The sequence below is a fragment of the Rana temporaria genome, chromosome 10 (genome assembly GCF_905171775.1).
Source record: "Rana temporaria chromosome 10, aRanTem1.1, whole genome shotgun sequence".
Lineage (NCBI taxonomy): Eukaryota > Metazoa > Chordata > Amphibia > Anura > Ranidae > Rana > Rana temporaria.
This window is the reverse complement of record NC_053498.1, coordinates 148,793,550-148,805,625: the sequence shown is the minus strand read 5'-3', so window position 1 is coordinate 148,805,625 and position 12,076 is coordinate 148,793,550. Positions and strand designations below refer to the sequence as shown.

The window sequence follows — 12,076 nt, the reverse complement described above, 5'->3', positions numbered from 1 at the left end:
TGTAGTGAATCCATTGGAACGCATCGCATTTGCGTTTGGAACGCATCGCGCATGCGCAGTTGACCGCCACGTGACTTCCGGAGCATTCTAGGATAGGCAGCAAACTGTGACAATACACCGGCGTAGGTGGAAGTGGGCGTGAGCCATGCAAATGAGGCGTGACCCCATGCAAATAATATACGCTACGCCAACGCAGCGCAGAGAGGCAAGCATGGAATTCACCAAGCCAGTGCTCCCCACGCTGCGCTGGGTTTCCAAGGCGTAAGTCGGTGTAGGTGGAAGTGGGCATGAGCCATGCTAATGAGGCGTGACCCCATGCAAATGTTGGGCCGAGCGCCAGACAGATACGTATCACGAACTGCGCATGCGCCGAGACGTGGACGCATCCCCCTGCGCATGCTCACAACCACGTCGGAACAACTGCCTAAGATACGTCGGATCACTGCCTACGGCATGAACGTAACCTACGCCCAGTCATATTCACGTCCTACGTAAACTACGTGAAATACGTCGGCTTGTGTTCCCTGGTGCAGCCCTTTGCATGGATGCGGCTGATTTACACCTCCTTTATGGGGCATAACTTTACGCCGGACGTATGACTTTGCGCACACTGCGTCGGATGGACGGACATTCGTGAATCGGCGTATCTCCCTCATTTGCATATGTAATTAGAAAATCAATGGGAGCGCCACATGCGTCCAGCGTAAATATGCGCCCACTCTACGTAGGCAAGTTATGTCGGTCGGATGAAGCCTATTTTCAGGCATATCTTAGTTTCTGAGTCCGGCACATAGATACAACGGCGCATATTTGCACTTACGCGGCGTATCTCAAGATACGTCGGCGCAAGTGCTCTGTGAATCTGGCTCTTTGTATCTACAATGTTGTGTAGTGAGTGTAAAGCTTGTATAACAGTGTAAATTTGCTGTCCCCTCAAAAATAACTCAACACACAGCCATTAATGTCTAAACCCGCTGGCAACATAAGTGAGTACACCCCCTAAGTGAAAATGTCCAATTTGAGACCAATTAGCCATTTTCCCTCCCCCGGTGTCATGTGACTGGTTAGGGTTACAAGGTCTCAGGTGTGATAAATTTGGTGTTATCGCTCTCACTCTCTCATACTGGTCACTGGAAGGACAACATGGCACCTCATGGCAAAGAACTCTCTGAGGATCTGATATAAAGAATTGTTTCTCTACATAAAGATGGCCGAAGATATAAGAAGATCGCCGACACCCTGAAACTGAGCTGCAGCACGGGGGTCAAGACTGTTAAATCCGATTTGGGGGTCTTAATTAAGACGATCAGATAAGATGGTAGATAAAGATAATAAGGTGCTTTAATTAAGACATTGCAATGGAGAAAGACAACACAGATCTCGGCTACTATAAGCGAGTAAAAGTGAAAGTGTTTCTGAGCTTAAAACTGCGGGGGAAAACAATTTATACGTATGAATATTCATAAGATATGGGTATGTATCAACTGTATTCTAGGCGTGATAAAGGTGTGATCGTATAGTTTTAGTCCAATCAAAGTCCATATCTTCTTTATAGCATGGGAACAGTTAAATGGGGGGTTACATCACGTGACTGGCAGAAAAACCTTCCCCAAGAGTCTCTGGTCAGTTCAAACTGGCTTAGTAGAAAAGTCTATTTTCAACTGGTCTTATCAGTCTTCTGTCTGATTCCCAAGGACAAAACGAAGAAGCTGTGAACATCTGTGAAAAAGCAAACAAAAGTGCATTATCAATCCTTAAAGTGAACGTCTATATTATATATCTATATCTATATTATCAGACCCCTATATTTTACTCAAGACCATCCAGCGTATAGAGAAATAATGAGTATTGGAACGCATATAAAAGTTTGTTTCTACTGTATTTTTTGTTTAATTTTGTTTTAGTTTGGCTTAACTGTAAAACATGAATCAATATGAATATATATATATATATATATATATATATATATATATATAAAACAATATTTTTTTATTTTAAGGGAAATATATATATATAAAAAATAATAATTTAAATATCATAAAGATTTTTTTTGTTACATCGCATACAGAAATAAATTGCTCATATAGAATGTATTTTCTAGGGTCCCTGATCACCATGAAGACAACACTGCTGCTCTCTGTACTGTGCGCTGTCATGGCGGGTGAGTGACGTTTGTCTCCTTTTATCTTCTAATATCACATCTGGAACAAAAATTGAATACTGTATTTAGTTTTCCTATTTTGAGGCTTTTTTCTCTCATTTAAACCTGGCTATCCTGCCAGTAACACCCTTCCTGCGACAACATTTGCTAAATAAAGAAGCAGAGTTATCACCCTAGAACAACAAGTTAGGACCATGGCTAGGACAAAGGGGGGAGGGGGGGGGGAAGAAGGGACTTTCGCGCTGAAGGGCCGCCCTGCTGCAGTAGATGTACATGAGGCGGTCCGGAAAGTGGTTAACAGACCAAAAGAGAGCAAATAAGGGAAGATCGTTATTAGGATTACATACATTTTAACTAGGATTATCTCAGAGAAAGAGTTGAAAACAGAACTATGACCTCCAATTAAAAAAAAAAAAAAATAGTGCTGCAGTTCTCAATTGTAAATGAGCACTTCCAGCTTTCTCTTAGTTCTAAGTCCCACAAATACATGTTGATCCTGCCAGAGAAGTTCACCGATTGCAGCTTCCTGTGATGGGGTGGCAACAATGCTGCATGAATTCAAAGCAGAGTTGTCACTCTCATGTAACATAGGTTGGACTTGGTGGACTTGTGTCTTTTTTCAACCTCAGCTACTATGTAACTATGTAACGATGTAGGCTGTGTCCGCTTGCGCCACGGTGGGAGGGCAAGATGTTACAGGGGGTGTGGCTGTTAGCCATATCTTTGCTGATTCATAAGCCTCTAGATTGTCAATCAGCAGCTGGCCACGCCCCCTGCTCTCTGGATTGGCAGCACTACCTCTGTTGTTGAACCCCTCCCACTGGGAGCTGCAGTGCCTGGGAGGGGGAGCATGTGAGGAAGAGGCAGCTCTAGGCTTTGTGAGGCCTTAGGCAAAACTTGACATGGGGCCCCACGCTCATCCCATAAAAATAATTCAAGGAAAAGAGCCTCTTTCCCACAACCCTGGCCGGTGGTTGTGGGGGGTCTGCGGGCAGGGGGCTTATCGGAATCTGGAAGCCCCCTTTAACAAGGGGGCCCCCAGATCCTGCTGTTTAATAACTAAGGGGCAGGGGGCCACCCAGTGATGTCACCTGGTTAACCCGCCCCCTTGTGATGTCATTGACTGAGAGCATGCTGGGTCATTGACGTCACAAGGGGTGGTGTCACACATATTCACTGGTTGTTAGGGACGCTGGCTGCCCCGCTCCTGAGTCAGGGCTCTTAACTCTGCCTGAGCACAGCAGCGTTAAGGTCCCCTGTCCCTCAAAACTGGGGGAATGCATTGGGCAAATTAGGTGACCGCGAGGCCCCTGCTAGTGTAAGGCCTTAGGCGACCGCCTAATTAAAGAGCCGCCTCTGATGTGAGAGACAAATGACAGAGGATTTCAGGGGAGGGGAAGGAAGTTTTCTTTATATCGGTAAGGCTACATAGTAACTGGATGTGAGATCTGTTTATACTGCTACACAGGAGCCTTTAGCTGTACTTTAATGTATTTTTCTGTCTCTCCAGTGGCTGCGTCTCAGGCCTGTGGAAGTGATACCTGTGCTACTGATGAGGATTGTGACAATAGTACTAATACCTGCCAGTGCAATACATCTCTCTATCCATTCGTACGAGGTATGGTATGCTATAATACAATGGTCAGAGTGAGTTTCCTGCCTTTTAAAACCAAAAATGTTATTTTTACCCTGAATCATACATTGTACATACCGTCCAAGTGTATTGGCCCGTTCCCTCCCAGAGGTTAAAGGATACGTAAAGGTTTGTTTTAAAAAACAAAAAAACAAACATGTCATACGTACCTCCTCTGTGCAGTTGGTTTTGCACAGAGTGGCCCTGATCCTCCTCCTCTGGGGTCCCGCAGTGACACTCCTGGCTCCTCCTCTTCTCGAGTGCCCCGTTGGAGAGCCGCTCACCCTTGCGGCACCCGTGCACGCTCCCATACCCTGCTGCTGAGTCCATTGACCAGGACAGCAGGATTTGGCTCTGCCTTCCACGTCATTGGAGTTGATTGACAGCAGGGGGAGCCAATGGCTGCACTGCTATCAATCTATCCAATCAGGACCCGAGACACCAGTGTGCTTGTCCCCGTCGCTGGAAAGACCGGGTTCAGGTAAGTAAAATTGGGACTCTGCATCACAGGAGGGGACACTACACTGATCATCAATGTAAGGGGGACACTACACTGATCATCAATGTAAGGGGGACACTACACTGATCATCAATGTAAGGGGGACACTACACTGATCATCAATGTAAGGGGACACTACACTGATCATCAATGTAAGGGGGACACTACACTGATCATCAATGTAAGGGGGACACTACACTGATCATCAATGTAAGGGGACACTACACTGATCATCAATGTAAGGGGGACACTACACTGATCATCAATGTAAGGGGGACACTACACTGATCATCAATGTAAGAGGGACACTACACTGATCATCAATGTAAGGGGACACTACACTGATCATCAATGTAAGGGGGACACTACACTGATCATCAATGTAAGGGGGACACTACACTGATCATCAATGTAAGGGGGCACTACACTGATCATCAATGTAAGGGGGACACTACACTGACCATCAATGTAAGGGGGACACTACACTGATCATCAATGTAAGGGGGACACTACACTGATCATCAATGTAAGGGGGACACTACACTGATCATCAATGTAAGGGGGACACTACACTGATCACCAATGTAAGGGGGGACACTACACTGATCATCAATGTAAGGGGACACTACACTAATCATCAATGTAAGGGGGGACACTACACTGATCATCAATGTAAGGGGGACACTACACTGATCATCAATGTAAGGGGGACACTACACTGACCATCAATGTAAGGGGACACTACACTGATCATCAATGTAAGGGGACACTACACTGATCACCAATGTAAGGGGGACACTACACTGATCATCAATGTAAGGGGGACACTACACTGATCATCAATGTAAGGGGGGACACTACACTGATCATCAATGTAAGGGGGACACTACACTGATCATCAATGTAAGGGGACACTACACTGATCATCAATGTAAGGGGACACTACACTGATCATCAATGTAAGGGGGCACTACACTGATCATCAACAGTCAATCTACTGTAATTAAACTGGAAGTTTAATTTGGATTTAACTTTTTAACACTATGGCAGCTTTCTCCCCAGTCCCTGGTCACTCTTGCTTTCCTAAATTGGGTATATATATATATATAGTGTATAATGTACATCAATCACATAAATGTCACCTTCTTATCTCAGAAATGCTGAATGAATTATCTTATTTTTTAGGAAGCCTTCCATCTCCAAATATTACTTGTACTGGAGAAAACTTCAATATACAAGTGTCAAAATGTTGGTTGGAAAAACAAGGTTATAGTACGTCTGATATCAGGCTGAACAGCACCGACCCCGAGTGTCTCGCAGTAAGGCAGAATGTGAATGGAATATCGGAGATGATCATTTATCGTCCAGTGATAAGTTCTCTCTGTAACACGGTTCCTGTGGTAAGTTCTTCTGACACCGTCTGACTGTTTGTTATACAAGAGAAGTAAAAACAGATACATTAAAGTCTGTATAGACACACATTATACATTACAGTTGTAACGGGAGTCCCTTTTTGGGCATAGGGTGACTGAGAACTGATATCTTGGATTACATGAGATGGGACATAACTGATAGTTCATATTGCAGGATGTCTTGAGATGTTACAGGTGGTTTCATGCTGACCCACACCAGGTCAATAGGCTCCTAAAGGACATTCCATTGTCCATTGTGTGAGGCTGTTGAGATTCTAACTAAGACTGCTACTGTGGATTGAAACTGAGAGTCTGCCTGGCTCCTAGACCCTCTCATTATGTATACTGTTTATGTGTGGAATGTACTTGTCGGAGACGTAACGTCTGGGGGATAATTAACTCTGAATATCATTATGTAAAAGAATGTGATTAAAGCCCCCCCATGGTGTGATGAGGGGGGTGGAGAGTTTGATTGTTCTTGTGATTACTGTAAGCTGTTGTACTGTATATAAGCAAGCTAAGAAACCATTAAAAGTTAGTTCATATATTTTGACGCAGTAACAGAGCTTGTCAGTCTCGTTATTGAGGGAATTCTTATGGAATGGTTCGGGCCTGATGGATGGTTGGAGGGTCGGAAGCTGTCTTGGGTTGATGGAATGGGAGATCGTGAACGGTGGACTGGAGACGTCTATCCACAGGGGATGTGTATTGAGAGGCTGCCTGCTTACCATAATCCCTTTATGTTTATCTGTACTCTCTATGTACAAGTGTTCAGTTCCCATTGGTTGTTCCTTGTCCCCTACCCCCTCCCCTCTATGACAAAGCTAAGGGGAGTGTCCCTAACTGTGTGAAAAACTGTATGGGCCAGATTCACAAAGAGATACGACAGTGTATCTCCTGATATCTCCTGATACACCATCGTATCTCTGACTTACACTGGTCCTATCTATGCGCCTGATTCATAGAATCAGATACGCATAGATAGGGCTGAGATCTGACAGTGTTACAATGTGTTACACTGTCGGATCTTTTTTTCGATTTAAAAATGGCGCCGGGGGCATTCCCGCTGATTTACCTTGAATAATATGTAAATCAGCGAGATACGCAAATTCACGAACGTACGCGGACCCGACGCAGTCTTCTTACGACGTTTCCGTAGCGGCTTTCCCGTCGTATACTTACCTCTGCTTTTATCAGGCGCAGCCAATGTTAAGTATAGCCGGCGTTCCCGCGTCGAATTTGAATTTTCTAACGTCGTTTGCGTACGCCGATTCACAAACACGCGCGTCGCAAGTCACGCTCACGTCGAAACCACTGACGTCCTAGTGACGTCAGTGGGAGCAATGCACGCCGGGAAATTCCCCGGACGGCGCATGCGCATTTAAATCGGCGCGGGAACGCGCCTGATTTAAATAGTACACTCCCCCTAGCCGCGGAATTTGAATTCCGCCGGGGGATTTAGGATCCGCCGTCGCAAGTTTGGAGGTAAGTGGTTTGTGAATTAGCCACTTGCCTCTCAAACTTGCGGGAGCGGATCTTAAATCACGTAGATCGAGCGGATCTATAGATCCGCTGATCTACGTGAATCTGGCCCTATGTCTTGTATTTAATAAGCAGTTTATGCTCTGCATGTTTAACCCTCAACACCTGTGTGGATTGTCTCGTGATTGAGGGGTTAAGGCCCGGTTTTGGCGAATCTGTTCCCGATCGGCCCGACACCTGCCCTCGATCAACGTTTTATTTCTATTTTTTGGGGGGACGGAGGGGGGAATCGGAACCTGTAAGTGGAATGTTTGTAGTCGATAATGAGATATGTGTATTGGCTTTGTTTTAAAAAAATCTATTTTTTTTTTAGAACAATTAAAAAGAGAATATATAAAAAAAAAATAACGCCATGAAACACACACTTTTTAAAGCTGCTATCAACAACACTTCCATGTTTGTTTTCCTAGTAAACAGTTTTGTGTTCATAACCACTTGCTTACTGGGCACATACACCCCCTTCCTGCCCAGGCGAAATTTCAGCTTTCGGCACTGCGTCGCTTTAACTGACAATTGCGCGGTCGTGCGACGTGGCTCCCAAACAAAATCGACGTCCTTTTTTCCCCACAAATAGAGCTTTATTTTGGTGTTATTTGATCTCCTCTGCGGTTTTTATTTTTTGCGCTATAAACAAAAAAAGAGCGACAATTTTGAAAAAAACACAATTCTTTTTTCTTTTTGTTATAATAAATTTCCCAATTTTTTTTTTTTTTTTAAATCTCAGTTTAGGCGGATACGTATTGTTCTACATGTTTTTGGTAAAAAAATAAAAATAATCGCAATAAGCGTATAGTGATCGGTTTGCGCAAAAGTTATATAGCTAGATTCAGGAAGGCGAGCGCATAGTTGCGGCAGCGTAGCGTATGGCATTTACACTACGCCGCCGTAAGTTAGCGAGGCAAGTACATGATTCACAAAGTACTTGCCTGCTAAGTTATGGCGGCGCAGCGTAAATCGGGTGGGCATAAGGGCGGCTAATTCAAATATGGCTGAGGGGGCGTGTTTTATGTTTATGGGGCTTGACCTGACGTGATTGACGTATTTTACGAACGGCGCATGCGCCGTCCGCCTACATATTCCAGTGTGCATTACGGCAAAGTACGCTACGCGGTCCTATTGATTTCGGCGTGGACGTAAATGACGTAAAACCCTATTCACGGACGACTTACGCAAACGACGTAAAATTTGCAAATTTCGACGCGGGAACGGCGGCCATACTTAACATTACTATTCCAGCTATTTGATGGAAAAACGTTAGGCCTGATAATGCGTTACGTAAACGGCGTATCTGTACTGCGTCGGCCGGGCGTACGTTCGTTAATAGGCGTATCTAGTGATTTACATATTCTACGCCGACCGCAATAGAAGCGCCACCTAGCGGTCAGCCTCAATATTGCACCCTAAGATAGGACGGCGCAAGCCGTCGTATCTTAGATAGGTTTAAGTGTATCTCTGTTTGAGAATACACTTAAACTTAGGACGGCGCAGATTCCGAGTTAGGTCGGAAACTCTTACTGAATCACCCTAATAGCGTCTACAAAATAGGGGACAGAATTATGACTTTTTTTTTACTAGTAATGGCGGCGATCTGCGATTTTTATTGTGACTGCGATATTGCGGCGGACACACCGGACACTTTTGACACATTTTTGGGACCATTCACATTTATACAGCGAACAGTGCTATAAAAATGCACTGATTACTGTGTAAATTTGACTGGCAGGGAAGGGGTTAACACTTGGGGGCGGGGAAGGGGTTAAATGTGTTCCCTAGGGAGTGATTCTAACTGTGGGGGGAGGGGACTGACTGGGGGAGGTGACCGATCTGTGTCCCCATGTACAAGGGACACACCATCGGTCTCCTCTCCCTGACAGGACGTGGATCTCTGTGTTTACACCCCATCATTACACACAGAGCTCCACGTCCTTGTCTGTGTAACGGGCAATCGCGGGCACCTGGCGGACATCGCGGCCGCCAAGGGCACGCATCGGCACCACAGTGACGCGCCGGCGGCGCTTGCGCGCCCCCCAGTGGCCGGAGGAGCCGAGGACGTCAATAGACGTCCTCCCGGCATTGTAGCGCCACCTTAAGGCCGGCATTTTACAATGCCGGGGGTTCCAAGTGGTTAAAAAAAAAGGGAAGGAGAAAAAAATAATAAACTGTATGGCGGTAAGTTTTCTAACCCTGATTAATGACTTCTGCGCTTCTTCTCTCTACAGATGAATGCGACTCATGTCACCTACACAAACCTGCTGTATATTTTTGCCAAGACGTATCCAATCCAAATAACCAATGACGCCACCGTGAATGTTTCCTGCAGTTACCCGCTGAATTTGAATATCATTCGTAATAAGTAATTATTGTTACATAACTTTCGTCTTATGCCGCGTACACACGATCGGAATTTCCGCCAACAAACGTCCGATGGGAGCTTTTGGTCGGATTTTCCGACCGTTGTGTAGGCTCCATCGGACATTTGCCGTCAGAATTTCCGACAACAAATGTTTTTCCGAGCAACATTTGTGCGACCCGTGTGTATGCAAGACAAGTTTGAGCGAAAATCAGTCGAAAGAAAAAAATAAAAAATCCACGGTTTTGTTGTCGGAATGTCCGATCGTGTGTACGCGGCATTACACTTACGCTACTGTGATGCGAATTTGACTCAGTTTGCAGTGCGATTATGTAGTGCCACTTTGATGCAACTTTGATTGAGTTTTCCCACGTGGTTTGCATATTCTATGGGGCCAAATCGCACTAAAGTAATTGCACCATTGGAAGCAATGGTGTTTCCATTGTCATGCGATTCAGTGCAACCTAAGTTGCATTTGAGAGGTAAGAAAGCTGCCGCTCCAGGTGATCTCACTAGGGTAATTGATGTCCACTCAGAAGCAGATGGGTGCTGGCAATGCACTGGATGTGCAAAAAACGACAAGGATATGGTGGTGTCCTCCTCGTCGGGTCCGGCATCCGTCTGCGGCTTCGGTGGTGTCCTCCTGACTTCTCCTGCGCTGTCTCCCCATCGAATCGCCGCTTCCCGCGCTCAGTTTGAATGCCTGCGCTAACATATACCGAGTGCAGTACACTCGGTTACATTCGGCCAGGCTCGGCTACGCTCGTGCTCACGCTCTGTGACGTTTATGCGTGAGCGAAACCGAGCCTGGCCGAAATGTAGCCGAGTGTACTGCACTCGGTATATGTTAGCGCAGGCATTCAAACTGAGCTCGGGAAGCAGGTACCGGCGTATATCGCGCACCCACGATTTTCCCCTTATTTGGGGGCAGTATACGCCGATAAATACGGTAACTGAGCTCAGCTCTCTAAGGACACATGGGTGTAAGCCATCTGTGCCAAGTGTTTTCAGGTGACCCTGTCATATCAGGAGGAAATCTCCCTGCAATAGAAGAGTTTTTATAAACTTTCCTTCTGCTTCAGTGCTGCAGCCTTCATAAGTCTCCTTGATATTCAGCGCTCCCAAGTCTCACCTGCAGTGCTCTATGGTTCCTCCCTTCATCCTCTATGTCTCTGCTGAGTCCTGTTGTGACATTGGGGTCAGAGGAAGGAGCCATGGCATGTGCTGGCAGACACAGGAATCCCACACTTCCGGAAGTGTAGAATACTGAAGAGTCCGGTGGAGTAGGAAAGGTAGGAGACATGGGGGGCCGTCTGAGAGGTGAGTATGAAAACTCTTCCACTGCAGGGATGTCGCTTCTCATTTTTTTTTCACCTTGACAAGATCACTTTCATTACTTTTATTTTGTCTGTTTTTTATGCCTCATGCACACGATTGGAAATTTCCGAAAAGAAAAGTACGATGTGAGCTTTTGTTCGGAAATTCCTACCGTGTGTAGGCTCCATCGGACTTTTGCTGTCGGAATTTCCGCCAACAAAAGATTGAGAGCTGGTTCTCTTTTTTTTTTTTCCCCAACGGAAAAAGTTCTTGTTGGAATTTCCGATCGTCTGTATGCAATTCAGACGCGGAAAAAAAAAACACGCATGCTCAGAATCAAGATGAAGAGCCGAACTGCCCATTGAACTTCATTGATCTCGGCTCATCAAATGTCTTGTACATCACCGGCGTTCTTGACGGTCGGAATTTCGGACAAAATTTGTGTGACGGTGTGTATGCAACACAAGTTTGAGCCAACATTCTGTCTGAGAAAAAAAAAACACGGGGCCGGATTCAGAAAGAGATACGACGGCGTATCTCCTGATACGCCGTTGTATCTCTGAGTTCCGTCGGTCGTATCTATGCGACTGATTCATAGAATCAGGTTACGCATAGATCTCCCTAAGATCCGACAGGTGTAAGTTACTTACACCGTCGGATCTTAGGCTGCAATTCCAGGCCGGTCGATAGGTGGCGTTTTGCTTTATTTACGCGACGAATATGCAAATGAGGATTTCCGTCGATTCTGAAATGAACGACCGCCCGGCGCATTTTTTTTACGTCGCTTGCGTTCGACTTTTTCCGGCGTATAGTTACCCCTGCTATATGCGGCGTATCCTATGTTAAGTATGGCCACCGTTCCCGGGTCGAATTTTGAATTTTTTACGTCGTTTGCCTAAGTCGTTTGCGAATACGGATGGCCGTAATTTACGTTCACGTCGAAACCAATGACGTCCTAGCGACGTCATTTGGAGCAATGCACGCTGGGAAAATTCGCGGACGGCGCATTCGCTGTTCGATCGGCGCGGGGACGCGCCTGATTTAAATTGTACACGCCCCCCAGCCGCGGAATTTGAATTCCGCCGGGGGATTTACGATACGCCGCCGCAAGTTTTGAGGTAAGTGCTTTATGAATTAAGCACTTGCCTCAAAAACTTGCGGC

At 45.8% G+C, this 12,076-nt stretch overlaps 1 protein-coding gene across 1 annotated transcript in view; it reads left to right on the top strand.

Moving 5' to 3' along the window:
• LOC120915896 (pancreatic secretory granule membrane major glycoprotein GP2-like) overlaps positions 1 to 12,076 on the top strand; it is a 40,633-nt gene that overhangs the window by 958 nt on the left and 27,599 nt on the right. Inside the window, exons 2-5 of the mRNA XM_040326710.1 lie at positions 2,102 to 2,161; positions 3,672 to 3,779; positions 5,479 to 5,693; positions 9,467 to 9,600. Of these exons, the coding sequence (XP_040182644.1) occupies positions 2,116 to 2,161; positions 3,672 to 3,779; positions 5,479 to 5,693; positions 9,467 to 9,600 (503 nt within the window). The 5' untranslated portion in view covers positions 2,102 to 2,115. The remainder of the gene's footprint in view (positions 1 to 2,101; positions 2,162 to 3,671; positions 3,780 to 5,478; positions 5,694 to 9,466; positions 9,601 to 12,076) is intronic.